The 25,156-nt window shown below is 45.5% G+C and overlaps 1 protein-coding gene across 9 annotated transcripts in view; it reads right to left on the bottom strand.

Annotated features, from left to right (window-relative positions):
* TMEM241 (transmembrane protein 241) overlaps positions 1-25,156 on the bottom strand; it is a 155,718-nt gene that overhangs the window by 86,618 nt on the left and 43,944 nt on the right. For 8 of the 9 annotated variants that reach the window (XR_010343634.1, XR_010343635.1, XM_064379342.1 and 5 more), the window contains 7 exons: positions 21,669-21,746; positions 13,547-13,572; positions 9,774-9,825; positions 7,413-7,461; positions 6,165-6,210; positions 4,687-4,722; positions 1,620-1,654 (listed from right to left, as the gene is read on the bottom strand). Coding sequence is in view for 7 of the 9 variants with exons in the window: in XM_064379342.1 (XP_064235412.1) it covers positions 1,620-1,654; positions 4,687-4,722; positions 6,165-6,210; positions 7,413-7,461; positions 9,774-9,825; positions 13,547-13,572; positions 21,669-21,746 (322 nt within the window). In the remaining 2 variants the exon portion in view is untranslated. The remainder of the gene's footprint in view (positions 1-1,619; positions 1,655-4,686; positions 4,723-6,164; positions 6,211-7,412; positions 7,462-9,773; positions 9,826-13,546; positions 13,573-21,668; positions 21,747-25,156) is intronic. The other variant, XM_064379344.1, reaches the window with a different exon arrangement.

Below are 25,156 nucleotides of genomic sequence, written 5' to 3'. Positions count from 1 at the left end.
GTTTGTTTGAAAAAAAATGATCTTAAGCCCACTCAGTAGGGGAGCCAAGGAAAATTCCAATTATTCTGAGTCTATTATTTGCACCACACTCCATGAAGCCACAAAGAGAATGACCAACAGAATGTGTATTTTCAGTCATGCCACACACAGACATTATTGTTTTATCTTTTTGGGGGGAATGGAATCACGGAGTCTCACACTGTCGCCCAGGCTGGAGAGCAATGGCGCGATCTCAGCTCACTGCAACGTCTGCCTCCTGGATTTAAGAGATTCTCCTGCCTCAGCCTCCGAAGTAGCTGGGATTATAGGTGTCGGCCACCATGCCCAGCTGATTTTTTGTATGTTTAGTAGAGACGGGGTTTCACCATGTTGGTCAAGCTGGTCTCGAACTCCTAACCTCAGGTGATCCACCCGCCTCAGCCTCTCAAAGTGCTGGGATTACAGGCATGAGCCACCATGCCCGGCCATTGTTTTATCTTTGGCATCAACTTCAAAGCCTTTCAAAGCAAAAAACTGTGATGGAATAGGGTCTTGTGGGTAATTCCTAAATCTGAAAAGCAACTACAGAGCAATTGAGGCAGCAATAGAGTGAAGATACATTTTAAAAATTGACTTCTTTCATCTGCAATTATGAGAATCATGGTGACACATGATACAAACTTAAAAAAAATGATGCCAGATAGAAAGAGCATAACTTACTGTATTTGCAAAATGCAAACAAGAATTAGAACACCAACTCCTTCACTTATTTCTTATATTTACCCCTAATATTTTATTTGAGGTTACCCTTTGGGGTGATTCTGATAATGGAATTTAGGGTACCATAGCAGACCCTGGGACACATTTTGGGATAGCAAGAGGCCCCTCATATTCTCCTATAAGAACAATAACTTCTGCTCCTGAAGTTATAACCAAAAAGGGATTCACGGAGTTTTTTGAACTTTTGAACTTTTTCACCAAATCTTTTAACAATAGAAATGAAGAGCAGGCCAGGCGCGGTGGCTCACGTCCATAATTTCAGCACCTTGGGAGGCCGAAGTGGACAGATTATGAGGTCAGGAGTTCAAGACCAGCCTGACCAATATGGTGAAACCCCGTCTCTACTAAAAATACAAAAATTAGCCAAGTGTGGTGGCGCATGCCTGTGGTCCCAGCTACTCAGGAGGCCGAGGCAGAAGAATTGCTTGAACCAGGAGGCAGAGGTTGCGGTGAGCCGAGATCGTGCCACTGCACTCCAGCCTGGGCTACAGCGAGACTCCATCTTAAAATGAATGAATGAATGAATGAATGAAACGAAGAACAATTCAGGATGCCTGGAAAAGGAATTTCAGAAGAGGGCAAAATAAGCACTAGTTTACTCAGCAGGAAATGGACCTGTCTATATATCTGAGATCATACCGGAAGAAAACACAGACAACAAGAAGGGATAAGAATAAATTCCTGGGTGATAAATTGCTTTATTAAGGGCAGTTTAAAAACAGGTGGGACTTTCCTCCCCTTGCAGTCACCCTTGGTGGGGCAACAACCTTCTCTTGTGAAATGTCTCTGAGAGACAGGCTCACTGGGTCCAATAAGCGACGTCAGACAGACAAACAGAACAATACTCGGGTGGGGTTTACCTGTGGGATGAGATGCAAATGCCAGGAGCACCACACTGGAAAAGAGACAGCAAAGTAGTCAAGAAGGTTCCCTGGCACCAAAAAAACCCATCCATTCCCACCCATTTACTTGGAAATAGTTAAAATTGCCTAAAAGCAAATTATCTGCACTGACTCATTCTGTCTAAATCCAGCTCCTCAGAGAGAGTAAGAATGTCTTGAAATGTCTCATGTTTTGGCAAGAGGACTGCCTCCTGGGACAGGCTTGGGACAGAGTGTGAATCCATGTCTCAACCTGAGGGTCCACTGGGTCTCTTTTCTTGGTCCTGGCTGACTCTAATTACGATCATACTCACCTACTCTACCAAGAGTATTTATAAGCTAAACAAAGCAAACTCCAAATTAAAATGGGTTGCAATGTAAAAGCTAGCTATTGTGTGTGAGCTACATATATTTTTGCCACACAATTAGCTGTGGAGAAGATAGCTAAATTTCCAAGAGGCTAGCCCACAATTGATCCAGCCCATCCACTGCGTGGCTGAAAACTACCTTTACTGATTTTCAATAGATGCCACAGAGGGGAGAGGATGAAAAGAGAATCAAGAGGAGTGTTCCTTTGATGTGAGCCCCGTTCATCCTTGGCACCCTCCCATCGCCCTCTCTAGAAACCCCTCCCATTCCCCCTCGCCCCTCTGCAGTGTCTTCACAAGGCCAAACCCCACTTGGGGGGCTCCCCACCCTCTGCAACCTCTTCTATCAAAACTCTTGCCACCCAGGCAGCCAATCAAGTTAGAGGTTAGGAATAAAACATGTTATCTAAGTATGGGAGGGAATTTTTTAAAGTGCTGGATGGCCCGCTCTGGTTCAAATCCTGGCTGCATATCAGAATAGCCCAGCATCCTGGCTGAAATTGGAATCTCTGAGGAGCAGGCATCAGTTGTTTTATTTTGTTATGGCCCCCCAGTGGCTCTAAAGTGCAACAGGATTGGGAACCACCACAAGGAATTCCCAGCTGGTGGTGACATCCCAGGCAGTGTGGAGGAAGATGGCTGTGAGCACAGAAACCACTGGGAGCCCCGCCTGCTCTGAGGATTATCTCCCGGTGCCATTTCTGTGTTTCTTGTGCCCTTCCTTTGCTCTTCCTGTAAAGCTAAGGTTCTCTGATGGCCCCAGAGCAGCAGCAGAGTGGCTAGCAGAGGCTAGACAGGAGGTTTGGGAGAAAGCCAATGGGAAGAGCCACACATCCAGTCATTGAGAAGCCGTAGGTTTGTAAGACAGGGCTGCATGTAGCTATAAGTGTGACTGGAGACTTCACAATAATTAGCCCTTTGCATGGACTCTTTATGTCTTTGCTTGCCATCTCGCCTTTCTTTGGAAAATATATATCCTGGACATACTCCATTATTTTACCTCCCTGAATCCCTTTGTGGTTGTAACTTCAGGAGCAGAAGTGATCACTCTTATGGCAGGATATGAGGGGCCTCTTGCCATCCCAAAACACCTCCCAGAGCCTGTCATATACCCCAAATCCCATCATCAGAATCACCCCAAAGGGTAACCTCAAATAAAAGATTAGGAGGTAACTACAAGAAATAATTAAGTGAAGGAGTTGGTCCTTTAATCCTTGTTTGAATTTTGCAAATATATTGTTAAGCCACTCCTAACTCCTACCAAAGCAGGCCATTCAGCACTTGAAAAAAAAATTCCCTCCAATACTTAGATAACGTGTTTTATTCCTAACCTCTAACTCGATAGGCCGCCTGGATGGCATGAGTTTTGATAGAGAGGTTGCAGACGGTGAGGGACTGGGCCCCCCACAGCGGGGTTCAGCAGTGTGAAGGCACAGCAGAGGGGTGCTGGGGGATGGGAGGGGTTTCCAGAGAGGGCAATGGGAGGGTGTCAAGGATGAATGGGGCTCACATCAAAGAAAACTCCTCTTCATTCTCTTTTCATCCTTTCCCCTTTGTGGCAGGCTACACTGCGACCTCCTTGAGGGCAAGGACCTTATTTTATTCATCTTTGGATCCCTAGCAGTGCCAGGCATCAAGTGGCAGGTTCTCAGTAAGTTTTCGGAACTGGAATTAATCACCTCTAGGTGTACTGTGGTGGGACTATGTTTGTTTGAAGAAAAATGTAACTTGAAGCCCTGTATACTATTTTTTTTTTTTTTTGAGGCAAGATCTCCCTCTGTCGCCTAGGCTGGAGTGCAGTGGCATGATCATAACTCACTGTAGCCTTCAACTCTGGGGCTCAAGTGATCCTCCTGCCTCAGCCTCTCAATGTGGAAACCCCTTATAGTTCTAATTATATAAATTACATGTAAATTATAATGAAAAAATTATACTAATATAAAAGAGGCATATCATGCTGTTGTAGTAAGCAGGCTCATTCTCTGCTTGGCTTGGGACAAGGGTACAAACCGAAGTCCACATACCATATTTAAAAGTTATGAATCAAGCCTCAAACTTCATCCTACCTTAACAAATATACCTGCAAAATAACCTGAAAGTCTAGACGAAAATGTAGAATTCTTGGGCTCCCTGGTGCTGCATGTCAGAGTGTAGCAGCCCAGGGCAGCCTCTGACTCCTGGTTGCCAGTGCCCCCCTTTTCTTTTCATCCCAGGCTCCATCCTGCAGCCCCAGGGCCTCACACATGTGTGTGGACACCTGAGCCTGCAAGGTCACCTCCACCTACATGCCTGCCCACTGGCAGCCTCTCTTTAGACACCCCTTGGGCTTGGGAATGAGTTGGGAAGACAGACCAGGAATCGAGCTCAGGGACACAGGTGGGGGATTCAAGGACACAACCAAAAGCAAGGAAACGTCCCTTAGCCTCACAGATGCCACATTCAGGAGGAGGGACGTGGCCCTCTGAAGTTCAGGGCCTGAGAGAGGCCCCTCTTGCTTGGTCTAAAGGCAGGACTACTATTTGGTTTCCTCAACTCTAGTCATCTCATAAATTTTGTAACTTGTCTTGCTGGCAGGCACATTGGCTCAGAACTCTTCAATCAAAATAATATTGAAAAATAAGAATCCATTAGCCCTAAAAGGATATGAATGGTTCTTTTAAAATGTAAATTAATTTTACCTGAATATATAGTTTAAGTATTGCTGGTCAGTATCACTATGGAATGAGAGAGAGAAAAAGAGTTAAATGAAATAGCAGAACTATTCTAAATACATAAAATAATCATTACCTTCTATAAATAAATCCTATTTTAATTACTACTTTTGTAAATTATCCATAAATAGAAGGAAAGTATTTAATATTCAAAACCAGTTCCTAGTTCATTTTAAATCACACATATTTTCATCTGTGGGCAACTGTTTCCCATGTGTACATCTGTCACTTTCAATGTAGTGTCAACTCTCTTAGGCTACTGGACTGGCTTCTGGGGCTACCATATTTAACAAGTAAAAATACAGGGCAATCAAATACATTTGAACTTCAGATAAAAAGTATGTTTTAATGTAAGTACTGTATGTTCCGAATATTACAAAAATTATTCTAGGCTTACCTGAAATTCAAATGCAACCAGGCATCCTGTATTTCACCTGGCAACTCTACTGGCTTCTTGCTACAAAAACACTTTATTAAAAGAACAAAAGGTGCTCCAGGGAGTGAAAGCCCCACACTCTCAAAGTGGACCTTCTCTCAGGAGTCATTCCCTTCAGATCTTCCCTCTTTAGGCCTTCAGGAGGCCTCAAAACCCAGGGACCAGCTGGCCGGTCTAGGGGCACTGGCCTCGTGGCTCCAGGCCTGAAGTCATATCTTTTTTCATTTACATTCACCACGGCTGCTCCATTGACTGCCTGCAACAAAGGCCTCATTTTACTCAAGAATGGAGCCAGTAAGTGGAGAGACTTCTGGGTCTAAAGTTAGAACGGGGGGCTGGGGAAACAAGAAAAAGTACTGTCCCTCTGTGCTAGATGCAGCTGATTGGCACCCAAAGAAGCTGGCCACATACATTTCATTTACATGTCATCTAAGTGGTGCCCCTGAAGGAAGGAGACTGAGACTTCCATGCCTCTTCACACACGGCTAAAGGCAGACACGTTCCAAGTGTTGGTGGACCCAGCCTGGAGTGGCCCAAACAGCAAGAAGAGGGATGGCTTCAAGGGCTAAGTCCCCTGCCCTTGCCACAACCCAGGCCTGCAGAGTCTCTGGCTGAATGGAAAAATCTCATGATACCACAAGTCTCACCCCTTTCCTTTAACCCAATCACAGCTCACCAAACATAAAGAGTTTACCTCGGCTGGGTGGGTTGGCTCACGCCTATAATCCCAACACTTTGGGAGGCTGAGGCGGGCGGATCATCTGAGGTCGGGATTTCGAGACCAGCCTGACCAACATTGGATAAACCCCGTCTCCACTAAAAATACAAAATTTGCCAGGCATAGTGGTGCATGCCTGTAATCCCAGCTACTCGGGAGGCTGAAGCAGGAGAATCACTTGAACCCACGAGGCAGAGGTTACAGTGAGCCGAGATTGCATCATTGCACTTCAGCCTGGGCAACAAGAGCGAAACTCCATCTCAAAAAAAAAAAAAAAAAAAAGGAGTTTACCTTAATGCACTGGGTTTCTGAAACTTCTGTAGTATTTTATAAGCCCCTGAAAATGAAATAAAACAGTTCACTGATCATGGCATTCTGCTCAAGGAGCTCCTGGCATGTCCAGGGAAACAGAAAATCCACATGGATAAAGGCCCCCAAAGGCACGACTGCTGGTCCTTTTCCCTACGAGGGACACACCCAGCTGACAGAAGACCATCAACATTTGGAAGGTTTCAAGGGTGCAAATGCAATAATCCTCTGTGATAACACAGTCCATCCTTCCAGTGGTGCCCAGAGTGCTGGGCAGGGAAAGTGTCATGATCAGTGAAGGACACCATTAACAGGAAGGTTTTACTTCCTTGTCATGACGCACGTGAAAAGAGAAACACTGCTGGATTTCTGAAAACTTCTGAGCTGTGTTAACAAGGCACTGCTTTTCCCCCCGAGACTACAGACAAGCAACACAAAACGTATAATTTGTAATAAAATCAGATGGTCCTTTTATCTGACCAACTTAAATTTTTTTGGTAAATTACTGAAAGAAAATGTTTTTGACATGAACTTCTAGATTATCTTCCCACTGTTTTTAGAGAAGATCAATCAGCATTCCAAAGTCGACTTGAGCAGGCGAAACCCCAAGCCACGGGGAGTTAGTTCATATTTGTCATGAAAAAGAGGAAAGTATATTGGAAATTGAAACATTGTGGAGGGAAAACTTGAAAATAGAAAACCAATCCAGACTTTAAACCAACAAAAATCAGAAGACAGGAAAAAAAAAAGAAAATCAGTCCAGAAAATGCCCATTTAATGTTAAACTTCACACCTTGGATTTAATGTTCCTATTGTCCAAGGTCACCAAAAAGTGGGTAAACCAATAAACTTCAATTATTCAAGTAAGCCTCCATCCATCCCTCCCTCCTTCCCCCCTCCCCCACCTTTTTTTTTTTTTTTGATAGGGTTTCACTCTTTTGCGCAGGCTGGAGTATGGTGGCATGATCATGGCTCTTGCAGCCTCTACCTCCCTGGACTCAGGTGATCCTCCCACCTCAGCCTCCTGAGCAGCTGGGACAACAGGCATGTGCCACCATGCCCAGCTAATTTTTGTATTATTTTGTAGAGACGGGGTTTCTCAAGGTTGCCCAGGCTGGTCTCCAATTCCTGGGCCCAAGGCATCTGCCTGCCATTGGCCTCCCAAAGTGCTGGGATTACAGGTATGAGCCACCATGCCCAGCCCTACGTAAGCATTCTTTTAAAACTTACCTACACAGAGTAAGTGAATTAGAGCCCAAAAATATCCATCTGGATCAAACTAGAACACAGAATTTAAAAAAGAAAAAATGGCTATAAATACAGGCAAACAGGATCCAATGTGGCCATCAGAAACCCTGTCACCAACGCAGTGGCAAGTGAGGGTCCCAAAACAGGACTCCCGGGGCCTTACGTCAGTTCCTCGGTTCCCTCTTGTTCCTCACCCAGTTGCCCACAACATCTTCCTAACAGGACTCTGCCTCAACTCCCCATGCCCCACACTGCCATCACACTGTGTTCAAATCCAAACTCATGATACCCTAAGACTTCTGTGACAAGCCCCCATCCACCCCTCCGGTTGTACATGCAGCCCCCGGCTGTCCCTGAACAAGGATAACTTGCATTTTCCAAGCATGACTGCTGCCCCCTCCAATTCAGCTGAGGGGACCCTCTACTTCTTCCCTTATCATTCTCCACGGGACTTCGCATCATAGGACACATCCTATTTATTTCTTCCTTATTCATTTATCTGTCTCTATCTCCCCCTGCCCTCCCCTCTCCTAGATTGTACATTCCAGCGGGGCAGGAATTAGAACAGGGGTAGACACATAGCAGGTGTTCAATGAGGACGGATCGCAGGATACTCATGACACTCCAGGACTGCCCTCACCTGCTTTCTTCTCCTGGCTAACTCCTCCTCATTCCTCCAGATTTAAGTCCTGCAAGCAGAGTCTGGCTCTAACATCAGAAAGATCTGGGATAAATTCTAAAATCCCCACTTATTTGTTAGCTGGTGACCTTTTGGACCTCCTTATTCTATGCTATGAAATGGAGATAATAATGCTCCCACCCTTACAGAAATGTTATGAGATTTTAAATAACATAAGGCACAGAAAGCACTGGTACAGAGCCTGGCACACAGCAGGCCCCTGTCATTGTGGCCACTCCTACTTCCCCAAGGCCCCACGTCTTCTTAGGTGCTTCAGAGTCTCCTGTACCCCTGGCCTCCCTGTGTGATAATGATCTGTTTACTGTTTACCTCCTCTTTGCTTCAAATAGACTTGACTTGTGCCTGAGCAAAGACTAATTTTCCTCTTTGTGTCCCCAGAGCCTGGCTCAGGGCCTGACACTTGATGGGGACCTAATAATGCTGGAGGAGAAAAGGAGGGAGAAAAAAAGAAAAAGAAGAAAGAAAGGAAAGAAAGAAAGGAAAGAAAGAAAGAAAGAAAGAAAGAAAGAAAGAAAGAAAGAAAGAAAGAAAGAAAGAAAGAAAGAAAGAAAGAAAGAGGAAACCCAGAAATAAGATGACTACTGGGGGTGAGGGTGAGTCCTCAGCACCTCATAAAGAAAATTCAACTTTAGCACAGGATAATAAAATAAAAATCACTCTGCAGGCCGGGCACAGTGGCTCACACCTGTAATACCTGCACCTTGGGAGGCTGAGGCAGGCGAATCACTTAAGGCCAGGAGTTCAAGACCAGCCTGGCCAACATTGCGAAACCTCGTCTCTACTAAAAATACAAAAAATTAGGCTGGGTGCAGTGGCTCATGCCTGTAATCCCAGCACTTTGGGAGGCTGAGGCAGGTGGATCACCTGAAGTCAGGAGTTCGAGACCAGCCTGACCAACATGGAGAAACCCCGTCTCTACTAAAAATACAAAATTAGCTGGGCATGGCGGCTCATGCCTGTAATCCCAGCTACTCAGGAGGCAGAGGCAGGAGAATTGCTTGAACCTGGGAGGCAGAGATTGTGGTGAGCCAAGATCACATCGTTGCACTCCAGCCTGGGCAACAAGAGTGAAATTCCGTCTCAGAAAAAAAAAATACAGAAAATTAGCCAAGTGTGGTGGCAGGTGCCTGTAATCCCAGCTACTCGGGAGGCTGAGGCAGGAGAATCGCTAGAACCCGGAGTGTGGAGGTTGCAGTGAGCCAAGATCTCGCCACTGTACTCCAGCCTGGGCAACAGAGTGAGACTCTGTCTCAAAACAAAAGAAAAAGAAAAAATCACTTTACAGGAGATAAGGCCCTTGGGAGGAGAGGAAGTCAACTTTGCCTCCATGCCTGAGTCTGGCGTAAATTGGGCGTTGGCTTGCGGGTTCACCAGGCACGGACAGAGGACAGATGGCAGGCACCACAGTGCCCAGGGGCCAAAGCTCTGTGACCACGATGGCTGCAGCCTTGCGGAGAAGGCAAAGGCCCAGGGAGAAGGTGTTGCCTGGGCCCAAAGCTATCCAGCCTGAAAGCTTTGGAATGCTTCTGCATGGGCCAGGTTACCCTGATTCTACAAGGAAGGACTAGGAAATTCTGGTCAGACACCCAGGCTTCAGAGAATAAAACACACTTTGAAGGCAAAATGAGTTCACCTGGACTTACCTGGGAGTCATTGAAGGGAAGGCATCCTGCTGCGGCCAGGAGGAAGAGGGCACTGTGGAGAGGGAGATAAAACACTGCAGCTTCACCTTTCAACATCAAAGGTTTCCCCAAGGGGGTGGAGGTGAAGATGCGTCCTCTGAGTGTGGATGAGCCACAGATCCTGCGAGACCAACTTGGTTCCTCTGTCCCTCCTCTGTGAACCTGATACCAGTGCAGTTTTCAATTATGTGCTCTACTCATAAGCAGACATTTCCTTCTCTGGACCTCAGCTAGCCATTTCCCAGAGTCGGGCATTTACAGGACATCTGCAAAACCACAGCTGGCTCACTCGAGGAAAATAGTGTGCCTGTGAAACATCTAATAAAACAAGCGTTTTTTTCAACTGCAGATCCCCAAAAATATACAAGTGAAAAACTGGGGAATCAGACCACAAATATGCCAATTTCAAAAATGAAAACACTACGGAAATCACATTAAATTCCTTTGTGCACCCCTACAAACAAATGATCAAACTTACTACCACCAGTAATGAGGCAGATCCACATTGTGTGCCTCTCAATATAAAACTCAGAAGGATACAACATCACTCGGGTGGTATTCCTGTCAAACATGTGGAGCGTGGATTGAACCACGAGGATACACTGAGACAAACCAAATTTAGGGACAGTTCACAAAACAACGGGCCTCCCCTATTCAAAAATGTGAAGGCAATGAAAGATAATAAAAAGCTGAGGAACTGTTCCAGATTAAAGGGTACAAAAGAGACATAACATCTTTTTCTTTTTTGAGATGGAGTTTCGCTCTTGTTGCCCAGGCTGGAGTGCAATGGCATGATCTCAGCTCACTGCAATCTCTGCCTCCCAGGTTCAAGCGATTCTCCTGCCTCAGCCTCCCGAGTAGCTGGGATTACAGGCATACCACCATACCCGGCTAATTTTGTATTTTTACTAGAAATAGGGTTTCTCCATGTCACCACGCCTGGCCTAGACATCGTTAGGGGAAAAAAAATGATATAAAAGATAATATCATGCCAGTGCAGTGGCTCACACCTGTAATCCCAGCACTTTGGGAGGCCAAGGCAGGCAGATAACTTGAGTTTGGGAGTTCGAGCCCAGCCTGGCCAATATGGTGAAACCCCATTTCTACTAAAAACACAAAAATTAGCTAGGAGTGGTGGCACATGCCTATAGTTCCAGCTACTCAGGAGGCTGAGGCAGGAGAATCACTTGAACCTGGGAGACAAAGGTTGCAGGGTGCCAAGATGGCGCCACTGCACTCCAGACTGGGTGCCAGAGTGAGACTCCATCTCAAAAAAAAAAAAGATACTATTGTGATAACTGGCAAAATTTGAACATGGATTCAATACTAAATAATAATCAGATCAGACGTTATTTTCTACATTCAATGATTGCACTTTGGGTATCTAAGGAATTGTTTTGGGGAGACGCAATTTGAGGTATTTAGGAGTAGATTCATGACCTCTACAACTTATTCTCAAACAATTCAGAAAAAAATAAGAGGAAGAATAATACCTACATTATCATATATTTAAAGTGATATTTATATGTGTGTGTGTGTGTGTGTGTGCACATACATTGAAATAGCAAGAAAGCAAATGCAAAAAATGTTACCAATGGGTGAATCTAGGTGAAGAATACATGGGAGTTCACTGGAATATTCTTGCTACCTTTTTGTAGGTTTAAATTTCCCCTTGTAAAACATTTTATTAGAAAAATCTCTTATATATACTAAAATATTCACAGATGAAATACTAAGATGCCTGGAATAAATACTGAAGCAAGGCAGTGGGTGGGGCCAGAAGGTGAAAATGGCTAAAGCTGGGAACTGGGTGTATAGTACTTCATTCATTACATTATCTGTTTACTTTGATATATATTTAGAAATTTCCACAATAAAGCAATTTTCAAAAATTCTTGCACAGAAAGTAACATTGCCAAACCCAGATATTTTCAGGAAGCGATCCTCACTCATTAGAAAGTCAACTTGGAGCTGGTTCAGTAATCGCTGGTTTACAGCCTATTCCTTCTGAGTTTCATATGCCAAAAGCTCTTGCCTCTAGCTTTCCCCACCCTCTCTTCATAAAAGAAGGTGCCAGAAAGCACAAAACCCAAATTATCACTTAGTCTCTCCCCTCTTTCCATTTTATAGAGGCGACATATATATAGCGTCCCTTGACTACTGACTATTCCATCAGGCAGCAAACAGCAAAAGATCAAAGGCATGAAAGAAAGCACCGAATACAATGTTTTCACTCTCAGGGAACTTTGCTGTATGTCGTCTCCTACCAACATATATTCTGCACTCTACATAGAGAGTACATGTTTTTTATATGCACACATAGACATATATATGTAACACACAACCACTTGTGTGTAATCCTAGTACACTGAAAGCAGGGATGCTGATCAATTCTGACAGTCCTCATTGCTGTAACCATGTGTAGTTGCCCAGTATACCCAACGGACCAGCACTGACCAGCTGGGCCAGGGGCAGGAGGACTGGACGAGGGGCCCTCGGAGCTGGGGCCCCACAGCCTTGGGAAGGTCAGGACAACATGTGGCAGCCTGAGGCTCAGGACAATTCTCTGCTCCAGCCCACCCACTCCTATAGCCTTGCTGACTTTCAAGGTACCCCAACACACAAATGACCTAGAGAATAATCCAAAGCAAAAGTGGGGTAAGAGGAGGGAAGACTGTCAGGGGAGCTTCTTGGGCCTGCCTAGGAAAAGACAGGTTTTACGGTGGGAGAAGAAGAGAATCCTGATGGGTTTGGTGTCTACCTATAGTTAAAGGCTTTACAGAATAGAGGATGCTTCCCCATCCATGAGGAAGGAGCATCAGAGATCCCCCCAAACAGATAACCTCTTGGGGTTGTGGAAGACGAGGGATGCCCAAGTGTGAGACAGCTGCTTGCCTTCCCTCCCAAGCAGTACCTGATTGAATCAGGTATTATGAGCTTTACTGCCTCTCTTTGACAGCTGCTAATCTCCTTTTAAGCAGGAGGGTAAGTCCTGAAGTTTGGTTTTGTCTTATTCTTTCAAGGTGTAACCTGTAATAAAGGAATAAAAGGAGGGTGGGGGATTGGATGAAAGCCCAGAAATAACTGCAGCAGAAATCCTAAATCCATCTATCAAAGCACCTCCATTGGTTTTCTGTCTCCAGGACTCAGCTGCTTGGCCTGCAGAGGAAGCGGGAAGCAGTCAGATGCAAAGCACCCAGGTTACAATTCCAATGCTGTAGGCACCAGGGTCTGCAGTAGAGAACAGCCTGGTTTACGCTCCAGCTGAGGAAACTGAGGCACAGAGGATGAGGAAAGCTGCCCGTGATCACCCTGCTGTGGCCCAGGACTGCAGTTCAGACCCCAGGACTCACAGGCTGGTGCTTCTTCTACCACGGAAAATATTAAAGACCAAATAGACTGCAAATATTACTTTTAAATTTTGAAGTCGTTTCCATGTTTTTCATTTTCATTCTCCATCAGTATCACACAACTATTAGTAAGGTTTTGGGCACCAATGACTGAAATCTAGCCCAGGTTGGTTCTGATGTTTTCTCTTTTGGAATAAAATATTTCAGAAAGAAAAGAGAAACACAGGAAATTTTAGACTAAGACACAAATTAGAGATACATGAATGACTGTAATAAATTATTCTACCACCTTCCAGAGTGTGAATCTTCAACAGTTTATCATCCAAGTTGAAATTAGGTTAAATCTTGTATTAGGGCTTTTTGTGGAGAGGACAGTAAACTTACCTACAGATCTTTGCAGGAGATGTTTTCTGTATAAAAGTAAAGAAACACAATTAGACTTCTAAAACTTTTAAAATTCCTCTTAAAAGGAAACATTTTGATCAAGAGGCAAACAAATTATGGGTAGATTTATCAAGGGCTTAACAGCTTGGTGCACTTTAGTATTTACTGAGGCTTTTTCTGCTTGGACCAAATGAAGGATGCCTCAGAATTCCAGAGTTGAGTCACGTCAGCAAAGTACTTTCACCATCAGAACGATGTTTACTCGTGAAAGACAAAATGATGCTGGGGCCCTGTCTTCAAAAATCTTACACACTAAGGAGAGAGAAAGAAATAGATGAAACCTGTATTTTAAAAAGCAATTAGGCCGGGCGCGGTGGCTCATGCCTGTAATCCCAGCACTTTGGGAGGCCGAGGAGGGTGGATCACGAGGTCAAGAGATCAAGACCATCCTGGTCAACATGGTGAAACCCCATCTCTACTAAAAAAAAAAAAAATACAGAAAAATTAGCTGGGCATGGTGGAGCGTGCCTGTAATCCCAGCTACTCAGGAGGCTGAGGCAGGAGAATTGCCTGAACCCAGGAGGCGGAGGTTGCGGTGAGCCGAGATCGCGCCATTGCACTCCAGCCTGGGTAACAAGAGCGAAACTCCGTCTCCAAAAAAAGAAAAAAAAAAAGCAATTAAGCTCTTGTTCTCTCTCTCATCTATCTATCTATCTATCTAATCTCACTCTGTTGCCCTGGCTGGAGTGCAGTGACATGATCACTGCAACCTCAAACTCCTGGGCTCAAGCAATCCCCCACCTCAGTCTCCTGAGTAGCTAGGACTACAAGCATGCACCACCATGTATGGCTAATCTTTTTGTTTGTTTGTTTTTAATTTTTGTAGCAGCAGGATCTCGCTATGTTGCTCAGGGGTACTGAATTCCTGACCTCAAGTGATTCTCATGCCTCATCCTCCTAAAGCACTGGGATTATAGGCATGAGCCACTGCACCCAACCTCAACTTCTATTCTAGTTCTGTCTCTTTAAATATTCCATTCACTAATCCAGCTGACTCTGAGCAGTCCTAAAAACTATCTGGTGTGATATGAAAATTAAAAAACAGAGAAGGGACATTTTACTCCACCCCAAGAGAGAAGGGGAAAAATGGTAGTCTGGGGAAACATAAACTTGGCATTTGAACTACCTGAAATGAAGAAATCCTGATTTGGACTCTACCCTTATCAACTCCTTTTGATGAGTCAGTTTAAGGAAATCAGATCTTTGTACTGAGAAGTAATTTGTACATGTTAACAGAGAGTAACACATTAGCAGAGGGTAACATAGATTTTTCTATGTTTGATAGAGGAAACAAACAGGTACGATTAATCTTTTGATGAATTCTAAGCACTTCAGAAAGATTATTCTGCTAGTTGGGAACAAACTACGATTTTTGATGCCAGTTCAGGCAGTGTGAAGTAGAAACATCTTGTTTAGAAGTAAAGAGCTGACAAGAGAAACGTGGTTTACTACAAAGGCTACCTTCAGTTTTCACGTGTGCCGAAACAATAAAGTTTCCCCTGTTTTAATGAACAGATTCTATTTGTGTACAAAGCTGTGGCTTGCATCTTTAAATTCTAATCTTGACCTTGGTCCAACCCTACCTCTGCAGAGCACAGGACACCAGGCCAACCGTGCTGTACTGCCACCTGCTGGGAGGTTTGCCCTTGAGAACCAAAAGGAGAGGGGCAAAGGTGATCTGGCTCATACCTGCATAACTGCTCCCATACAGTAAATGTGTTATTCAAAAATTCTTTTTTTTTTTTTTGAGATGGAGTCTTGCACTGTCGCCCAGGTTGGAGTGCAGTGGCGCAATCACGGTTCACTGCAACCTCTGCCTCCTGGGTTCAAGCGATTCTCCTGCCTCAGCCTTTAAGTAGCTGGGATTACAGGCGTGTGCCACCACACCCAGCTAATTTTTGTATTTCTTGTGGAGACGAGGTTTCCCCATGTTGGCCAGGCTGGTCTCGAACTCATGGCCTCAAGTGATCTGCCCACCTTGGCCTTCCAAAGTGCTGCGATTATAAGCATGAGCCACTACGCCCAGCAGTTACTCAAAAATTGAGCTAAACATAACCAAAACCTCAACAGCCTGGTGTAAGAGCAGAAATGGAGAGGAGGGACTAAAGGGATGCTCTTCCCCTTCCATGAATAGCATGTTCACCTAGGAACTTCCAGGGCTAACGTTTCAGGCCAAAAGAGCCAGCCCCTTCCAAGGAGCGGAGTAAAACAGCACAGATCCTGAGATACAGAGAGCAAAAACAGGCAATATATTCATTACTTAGCTCCATCTCCCAGGGCTCTGGATATGGCTGAGTTCATGGCAGGCATTTTCCTTTTCAGGATCTAACAACAAGTCCTATTGAAGTCTCAAGGTTTTGAATGGGTTAATGTAACTCCTCAGGAGTCATGCTGCCAAAGGGCCAGGCATGGTGGTTCATGCCTGTAATCCCAGCACTTTGGGAGGCTGAGGCAGGCAGATCACTTGAGGTCAGGTGTTCAAGACCAGCCTGGCTAACATGGCAAAACCCCATGTCTACTAAAAACACCAAAAATTAGCCAGGCATGGTGGTGCATGCCTGTAATCTCAGCTACTTGGGAGGTTGAGGCAGGAGAATAGCTTGAACTGGGAGGCAGGGACTGCAGTGAGTGGAGATTGCACCATTGCACTCCAGCCTGGGCGACAGGGCGAGGCTCTGTCAAAAAAAAAAAAAATAGTCGTGCTGCCAAAATTAACAATAAATAGCTGACATTCCTCTGAGTTAGCTAGCTGAACTGCGAGGGCTACTCACTCTGCCAGGTGTGGTTCTAAGGGCTCTACATGTATCGAATCCTTTAATCCTGGGGTAACAGTCATGGGTTCTATGTTACAGAGGAGGAGAGTGGAGGCACTGAGGAATGAGGGAAGCTGCCTATGGCCTGGCTGCCAGTCCTGCGGTGTCACCCCTGCTGGCCTCCTTAGCCACCACTCGATGCCCCCTCTGCCTGCCTGACAAGGAGAGCCCTTTCTCCCTGTCAAACTGCAAAGTCCCTTCCCATCCTCCCTGACTCAGCTCAAATCTCACCACTAGGGAAGGTTTCCTTGCTCCTCCCATGCCGACTTACTGGAGCTCACCTGCTGGCCCACCCATGCCCTGTGCCAGCCCAAGTGTACAGGCCAGCCCCTCCATTCAACTCTGGGTTAAGGCTAAGAAATGCATCTCCTGGGGCCCAGCGCAGTGGCTCATGCCTGTAATCGCAGCACTTTGGGAGGCCAAGGCGGGCGGATCACAAGGTCAGGAGATCGAGACCATCCTAGCTAACACTGAAACCTCGCCTCTACTAAAAATACAAAAAGTTAGCCAGGTGTGGTGGCACGCGCCTGTGGTTCCAGCTACTCAGGAGGCTGAGGTAGGAGAATCGCTTGGACCTGGGAGGCGGAGGTTGCGGTGAGCGGAGATTGCGCCATTGCACTCCAGTCTGGGTGACTGAGTGAGACATCATCTTAAAAAAAAAAAGAAAAAGAAAAAATGTGTCTCCTACATCTCTGCAGCTTTAGGCCTAGCAAAATGTTTGACATTTCATATGTACTTGATAAATGCTGAACAAATGAATAAACAAATAGGAGTGTTCTAATATTAAACTGTAATAAATAAGTCTGCAAGGTAGTTAGATTAATTCCTCTCGCCATGCATCACCTTACAGTCAAACTGTGTGTGTGTGTGTGTGTGTGTGTGTGTGTGTGTGTGTGTGTGCATGAATACACAAAGACCTTGTTGTGGATGGTGAAAATGAACTCTACGGGTCCAGATAGTTTATTTTCATAATCTGGGAATGAAGTCTCAAGGAGGTCAACTTTTTCTCTCCAAAACTGAACCTAGTAAAATCTACACCCAGTAGACAAAATACTCCTAGTTGTAACATTTAACAGTCTTTGAGGTGGCATCAAGTGTGTTCCTGATGATAAGGGATTACTTCATCAAGGCTCCTAGCTGTATCATCAGAAATATAAGTCTCATCAAGAACATATCACAGCAGCATCATGGAGCAGATTTTAACCCTAAAGTGCTAAAAACCACCTACAATTCTATAAATAGGGAATGGTCAACACATGCTTCAACCAATGTGGATGACAGCCTGAAGAGGAATTCCTGACAAACTGTAAAATGGAAAGACAGAATGTATCTTACATTCGTGTAAATATATCCATATACGTGCATAGGAAAAAAGTCTGAAAGAACAGAGTGGTTTCGGCCGGGTGTGGTGGCTCACGCCTGTAATCCCAGCACTTTGGGAGGCTGAGGCAAGCAGATCAGGAGGTCAGGAGTTTGAGACCAGCCTGACCAACATGGTGAAACCCCATCTCTACTAAAAATGCAAAAATTAGCCAGGCATGGTGGCACCTATGATCCCAGCTACTCAGGAGGCTGAGGCAGGAGAATCATTTGAACCTGGGAGGCAGAAGTTGCAGTGAGCCAAGATCACACCATTGCACTCCAGTCTGGCTACAGAGCAAGACTCCGTCTCAAAAAAAAAAAAAAAATAGCATGGTTTCTTCAGAGAAGTAGAAACACAGTTGATTTCTGGGTTTTTAGAGTCAGGGTCTTACTTTTGCCAAGGCTGTTGCAGTGGCACAATCATGGCTTCCCGCAGCCTCGAACTCCCGGCCTCAAGTGATCCTCCTGCCTTGGCCTCCCAAAGCTTTTAGATTACAGGCATGAGCCACTGTGCCTGGCCTCCCTCTGTATTTTCTACAACATCTTAAATCTTCTTAGATTTATAAAGGAGAGAAAGGTTTAATAACTAAAAAAAAAGAAAAAGAAAAAAAGTTACCCACTCACTTTTTTTCTAGTTTGTCCTGACAAGAAATGATGTTTTGTGTTAGTGATGAAATGGAGTTGAAGATTCAAAATCTTATGGTGTTCATTCGGTTATTTCCAAGGTCAGGGCATCTCAGACAGACATTTGCCCTGGTCTCTAGAATGGAAGAGGTCCTCTGCTGGATGGAAACATCCCTAAAAGACTTTCTAACCCTGAGTCTTACAGTCACCCTCGTCTACAGGCTCTGACCTGCCCATCAGGAAGCAAAACCCTGTGCAGATGCCTTGATCTTGTCCCTAGACCAGGTAAATCTTCATTTCTAAATTCATAAGGAAGTATCCTGGGTGGGCGTGGTAGCTCACGCCTGTAATCCCAGCACTTCAGGGGGCCCAGGAGGGCTAATCATGAGGTCAGGAGTTTGAGACTAGCCTGGCCAACATGGCGAAACCCCGTCTCTAGTAAAAATACAAAAAATTAGCTGGGCATGGTGGCAGACGCCTGTAATCCCAGCTATTTGGGAGGCTGAGGCAGAAGAATCGCTTGAACCAAGGAGGCGGAGGTTGCAGTGAGTAGAGATCGTGCCACTGCACTCCAGCCCGGGTGACAGTGCAAGACTCTGTCTCAAAAAATAAAAAAGAAGAAAGAATCCCTTTGGAGAATATGAAGCCTTTCTGGAATTTGCACAGGTCAGGTTCCCAGGGCTAAGCCACTCTCAGAGAGGTTCTGCCCCTGAACCTCAGTGACCATTTAGTGATTCTTTAACTCAGTCCCAGGGCTCAGGGAAGCTGGCCTGAGACACGGGGAAAATAATGCAGTATCTCCCCTAAGACACCATTGATTGTAAAACTTCCACTTATTTTATGTACTAGAAAGAAAGAAAAAGAAATTACACCAGGTCACATCACTGATTTTAAGAGCCTTCCCACTGTAGATATTGGATGAAAATGTGAAAGAAAAGAAGCACATGCTAGAACTGATGGACTATGGAAACTGCATGATGGTGCCGTAAGTCAAACGTCAGAGACAGGTGTCCATCCAGGGAACCCCCAGCCGCAGAGACCAGCCCAAGTGCTGAGAGGCCTCCACCTCCCAGCCTTGGTGGTGGGACTGCCAAATAGAAAACCAGAACTGTCTAAGCCCAGGGCTACTCACTCGAGGCCCTGCCCAAGGCTCAAGGGATCAAGCTCTTCTTCCTCAGTCCCAGCCAGGCAGCCTGGAGAAGAAGATGAGGGCTGAACTAGGGTGGAGGAGGCACAGACTTGGTAACAGGCTGGATGTGGTGGGGAGGGGATACGAGGAGTCCAACGAGCCTCCTAGGTTTCTGACTTGGGGATGATGACCAGGATTAGGGCTACCAAGTGAGAAGCAGGTCTGGAGAAACAGATCAGTTTCATTTCAGATGCCTGGGGAGAACCACAGCACAGCAAGCCCCTGGGTGCTGCAGGGGAGCTGAGCTCAACAGGGAGGTCTGGGCTGGAGATGGAGACTTGCGGGTCCTCTATGAACAGAAGGTGGCTGGCACGATGAGTGTGGATGAGATTTTCCAGAAAGTGTGTGGCATAAGGAAACAGCCCAGAGAGGCCCTGAAGAGGCAGACAAAAGGAAGAGAAAGATAGATGAAGGAAAAGCCCAAGACCCAAGAAGGGAACCAAGCGAGAAGTGGGCATGGAGGCCAAGGGGACCCAGAGAGGCTGGGGAGAAAGTCGGGGGGCAATCATGGAAACAGACATGATGAGTTGCACAGATGAAGCCGCCAGTGCCTTCAGCCAGGGCAGTCTCAGGGGAATGGTCGGGGGGAAGCAGGAGCAACAGAAGGTGACAGGGACAAGAGGGCAGGGACAACACCAAGCCCGGCCCTGTCTGAGGCCTGTGGCAGGGGAGGGGAGAGAAGGGGTGAGGCAGAGTGGGAGGTGCCCAGGCAAGGTAGCTTGAGATTTTCCTGTGTGAGGGTTGGTTTTGTAAACACACCCTTCCAGGGCTGGTGAAGTGAGTCTCTTCTCTCTCTCGTTGTCACACAGGAAGGAGAGCCCATCCTCTCCTCGGTGCACTGATACCACCAAGCATGTTTATGGGCCCAGGAAACTAAGTCAGCAGTAAGGGAGAGGCTCACAGTATAGGAGAGAGAAGAGGTGACTGACAGAGCCACCTCCAAGGACTGGTGGGATGACAGAGGGAGGTCGGGTATGGCCACGGGCTCCCTTCCTGCACACCTGTAAGCATGTGGCCTGAGGTGGCCAGTTGGCCTCTCTATAGTTTAGAAGTTCCAAAAATTGGGCAGGGTGTGATGTTTAACACCTGTAATTCCAACACTTTCGGGGGCTGAGGCAAGAGGAGGATCATTTGAGCATAGGAGTTCAAGAATAGCCTAGGCAACATAGCAAGACCCTACTCTACAAATAAAAATTTAAAAGTAGCCAGGTGCACTGGCTCATGCCTGTGGTCCCAGCTGCTCAGGAGGCTGGGGCAGAAAGATCACCTGACACCAGGAATTTGAGGCTGCAGGGAGCTATCGGTGTGCCATTGCAGTCCAGCCTGGGCAACAGAGCAAGACCCTGTCTCTAAAATAAAAATAAATTGAAATGTTCCAAAAATTGATGTGAAACCAAACAAGCAAATTCCAGAAAAAAAAAGACTCCCCAAAGAAAGATCAAATTAAAACCACCTCTAATAACATTACTTAATCATTGCTGATGTGCAGAACACCTACTGCGTGCCGAAACAGCTGGAAACACTCACTTAACAGGGGTAGTTGCTGAGTCCTTCGAAAAACAAGGACTGTGCAAGGTAGTAATAATAACACCGCCTTGTTCAGCTGGTGTTATTATTACCACCTTGCACATATGGAGGCCTGGAAGGTGAAGGAGCTTGTTCTAGCTGGTATGAGGTATAGCTGGGATTGCAAAGAAAAGCAAATTTCCTTGGGCTGGGCTAGTGCCACAGAACCCTGTGTGAAACTCTGTTACGCCTCGTCCTACGGTGCTGGATTGGCTGGGGATAGGAATGCTTCCCCACCAGGCCCACAGCAAACTCTTGTCTCCCAAGGGTCTGGGTCAGCCTGGCCTGGAGCTGAGCTCTGTTCACATCAACAATATTCCCACATATGTCTGGTGAATTGCAGCAAAGTCCAAACTGTGTCCCATGATATCAGTGACCACTGTCAGGCAGTCTTTCCTGGAGACTGGTGGCAGGAAAAGGCAGACACTAATCTGGACCACAAAAAGAAAAGTGCTTCTTTGAAATTTAAAACAAGGAAGTAACACTAGCATTTTGCATGATCGTTTACCTCTTTCCGAAAACACTTCTGGTACCCACAGATGATAACTTCAGCTACATTATGCAAAGTGAGAAACACAGGAATGGCCTGAAAGAAAACAGAACAAGAAGCATGAAAATATTTTCTTCGATCTCATAATCACGTGGTTCTTGGTTTTTTGCTTAAAAATAATGAGCTATGGAAACTTTTGGCATTCACATATATAATCACTCCAGCAAAGACTTCTACGTGGATTAGCACCCTTTGCTGCAGTATTGCTCTCGGTGGGTGGATGTAGAGGTTTCCCTCCTATAGGCATTCTCATTAACAAACAGGTAAGTCTCCTGTGTGTCAGGCACTGTGTCAGGTGCAGGGAACGCATCCTGTGAAATGTGGACATGGCTCCTCAGGTGAGAGCTCAGATGGGGCACGCAGAAAAGTGCACCCGGCCCGGCACACGGAGAGCAAGCTTTCTTGGAGGAAGTAAAGGCCAAGAAAACTTGGACTTCAAAGTGAAGTGAAGGAATGAGAACTGAATCATGAAGCGGCATGGGCCGAACAAAGAGTGAGGAGGTAGCAAAGTGTCACACCAAGGTCCAGAGAGAGCAGATCCAGCTTCTCTGGGGAACAGGAAGAAATGGGGCATGGTGGACCATAATGAGGAAGGGAGGAGCAAGGGACAGGAAGATAGAGAGGTATTCACAGGCCACACTGGGAAATAGGATGGTTCTGAGGGCCCCCAGAACCAGTGAGGAGTTTTAAAGCTGACCATGACACAATCTGCATGTTTAGAGGAACTCAGGCTGCAGGGTGGAGGACAGGAGGCAGAGGGGGCTGCAAGTCTAGGGGTGCCATAGGATGAAAAATGGCCCCCTAAAAGACATCCACATCCCTGGGACCTGTAAATGTTGTCTGATATGGCAATAAGAGGTCTTTGCAAATGTGAGTAAATTGAAGATCTTGAGACAGGCAGATTCTCCTGGATTATCGGGTGAGCCCTAAATGCAATCACACGTATCCTTATAAGAGGAGGCAGGGATGCGACAGCACAGAGAAGGGGCAATGTGACCACAGAGGCAGAGACTGGAGTGATGCAGCCACAAGCTGGGCAATGCCGTGGCCACCAGAAGCTGAAAGAGGCAAGGAACAGACCCTCACCTAGAGGCTCAGGACCGGGTGCAGCCCTGCCCACACCTTGATTTCAGACTTCTGGCCTCCAGAACTGTGAGAGATACATTTCTGTCATTTTAAGTCACCCAAGTATGTGGTAATTTATCACAGTAGCCACAGAAACTAACACATGGAAGGACAGGATGGTGACCTGAACTTGGTAGTGGCAGTGAAGATGAAGGAAAGGGGCCACATCAAAGAAATATTTAGTAATGTTTCAGTAATTTAGAACTTAAGCAAATGTTTGAATAACTGGATAAACTCTCAAAAAAAAATGGGAGGAGAAAATATAAAAAATGTAACAGCACATTATTAGGATACACTGCACGTTTCCCATTGCTGGGACATTTGTTAAGAGTGGCATTCTCTCCTAACGGATAGGTAACCTTGACAAGGTGAGGGGGGAGAATGAGGAGGAGAGGAATTCTGTTGTTTAGGTTTTTTTGTTTGTTTTTGTTTTTGTCTTTTTTGAGACAGAGTCTTACTCTGTTGCCAGGGCTGGAGCGCGCACAGTGGCGCCATCTTGGCTCACTGCTACCTCCCTCTCCTGGGTTGAAGCGATTCTCCTACCTCAGCCTCCCTAGTAGCTGGTACTACAGGCGCCTGCCAGAACCCCTGGCTAATTTTTGTATTTTTTTAGTAGAATCAGGTTTCGCCATGTTGGCCAGACTGGTCTTGAACTCTTAGCCTCAAGTGATCCACCTGCCTCGGCCTCCCAAAGTGCTGAGATGATGAGCCACTGCCCCTGGCCTATTATCTTTCTTGTTGATAATGATAACGATGCTTCCTGGAAGGCAAAAAATGAGAATAAGAGCACGGGTTTTATCATCATTCTGGGCTCCAGCTCCACCACCTGTGTTTCCTCCTCTGTAAAGCAGGGATAACAATACCCCATAGCCTGGAGCTGCCAAGAGGGATGACCCAAATACTACAGGTTAAGGACCTTAATGAATGGCTCAGGAGGACTGCACAAAGGGTGTCAATATCACTAACTGGTAGCCCCGCCCTCAGCAGGCTTTGCAGAGGATCAGCTTGGGTAAATTGCTCCCGTTTAGAGGACCTGCTTCAAAATCATGCTGCTCGCCTACTTTCAGATGAATTTATTCTTTATCTTTGTGGAGGACATATTTTTACCTTGGTTTTTAAACTTCTATGGCTTTATATAGCTGTACCATTTTAGTAATCTGTTCTAACTCGCACTGTTTCATTTCTGAGTTCTTGCCTTACATTTTTCTTACCTTTTTAAAAAAAATTTTCTATTTTTATCTTTCATTAAAAGTTCAACTCAAATTTTTTTCTTTTAAAATGAAACTATTTGTTTTTTTAATTTATTTTTGTTTCTTTTTATGCCTCTTAAATTTTTAGATTGTAAATTATTTTTTATGTCTGTTAAGATTATTAAAGAGATTATATATTTTATTTTTTTATTTTATTTTATTTTATTTTTTTTTTTTGAGACGGAGTTTCGCTCTTGTTACCCAGGCTGGAGTGCAATGGCGCAATCTTGGCTCACCGCAACCTCTGCCTCCTGGGTTCAGGCAATTCTCCTGCCTCAGCCTCCTGAGTAGCTGGGATTACAGGCACGTGCCACCATGCCCAGCTAATTTTTTTGTATTAGTAGAGACGAGGTTTCACCATGTTGACCAGGATGGTCTCAATCTCTTCACCTCGTGATCCACCCGCCTCGGCCTCCCAAAGTGCTGGGATTACAGGCTTGAGCCACCGCGCCCGGCGAGATTATATATTTTAAAGTCGGCTTTCTGCATTAGGCCCATGTTTGCCAGACTTGGGCCCTGGCCTTCCAATTCTTGGCTTGAAAGGACAGCAAAAAAAAATCTTGGACAGGTTAATCACATGACACATAAAAGCTAATATTAAAGTGGGGGCTGGATCTGATCCAATTAAGACCTTATGTAAATGGTTTTTTGCTTCCTTGGCTATAAAATCAGTAATGAGATCAGATTTAGAACTGAGATTACGGAATTCTAGACAACTTTAGACTTCAAGGAGGCTTAATTTTCTCAATTATAGGACCTGGAGGCTGTTTTCTCAATCTTCCTAGGACCTTACTCTGATCAGATTCTGGAAAAGGAACTATATATACATCTAGAATTAATTTTAAAGTACACTGACAATAGTCACCAACAATGAGTTAAATATAGTGCTAAGTATTTTATGTGTATTCCCTTATTTAAACCTCCTCCCAGCACCTCTCTTAGTAGATGCTATTACCTTGATTTTATAAACAAGGAAAATGGGGCTGAGAAAGACTGGCCACTTGCTTGAGTATTCACAGCTGGTTCAGCGGCAAAGCCATGACCCCAATCCAGGCCTGTCTAACTGCAAAG

Source organism: Aotus nancymaae, unplaced genomic scaffold (assembly GCF_030222135.1).
Source record: "Aotus nancymaae isolate 86718 unplaced genomic scaffold, 86718_ANA_hifiasm-v0.15.2.pri h1tg000020l, whole genome shotgun sequence".
NCBI classification, from domain to species: domain Eukaryota; kingdom Metazoa; phylum Chordata; class Mammalia; order Primates; family Aotidae; genus Aotus; species Aotus nancymaae.
The sequence above is the reverse complement of the archived record's forward strand: the minus strand, read 5'-3'. Positions and strand labels throughout refer to the sequence as shown.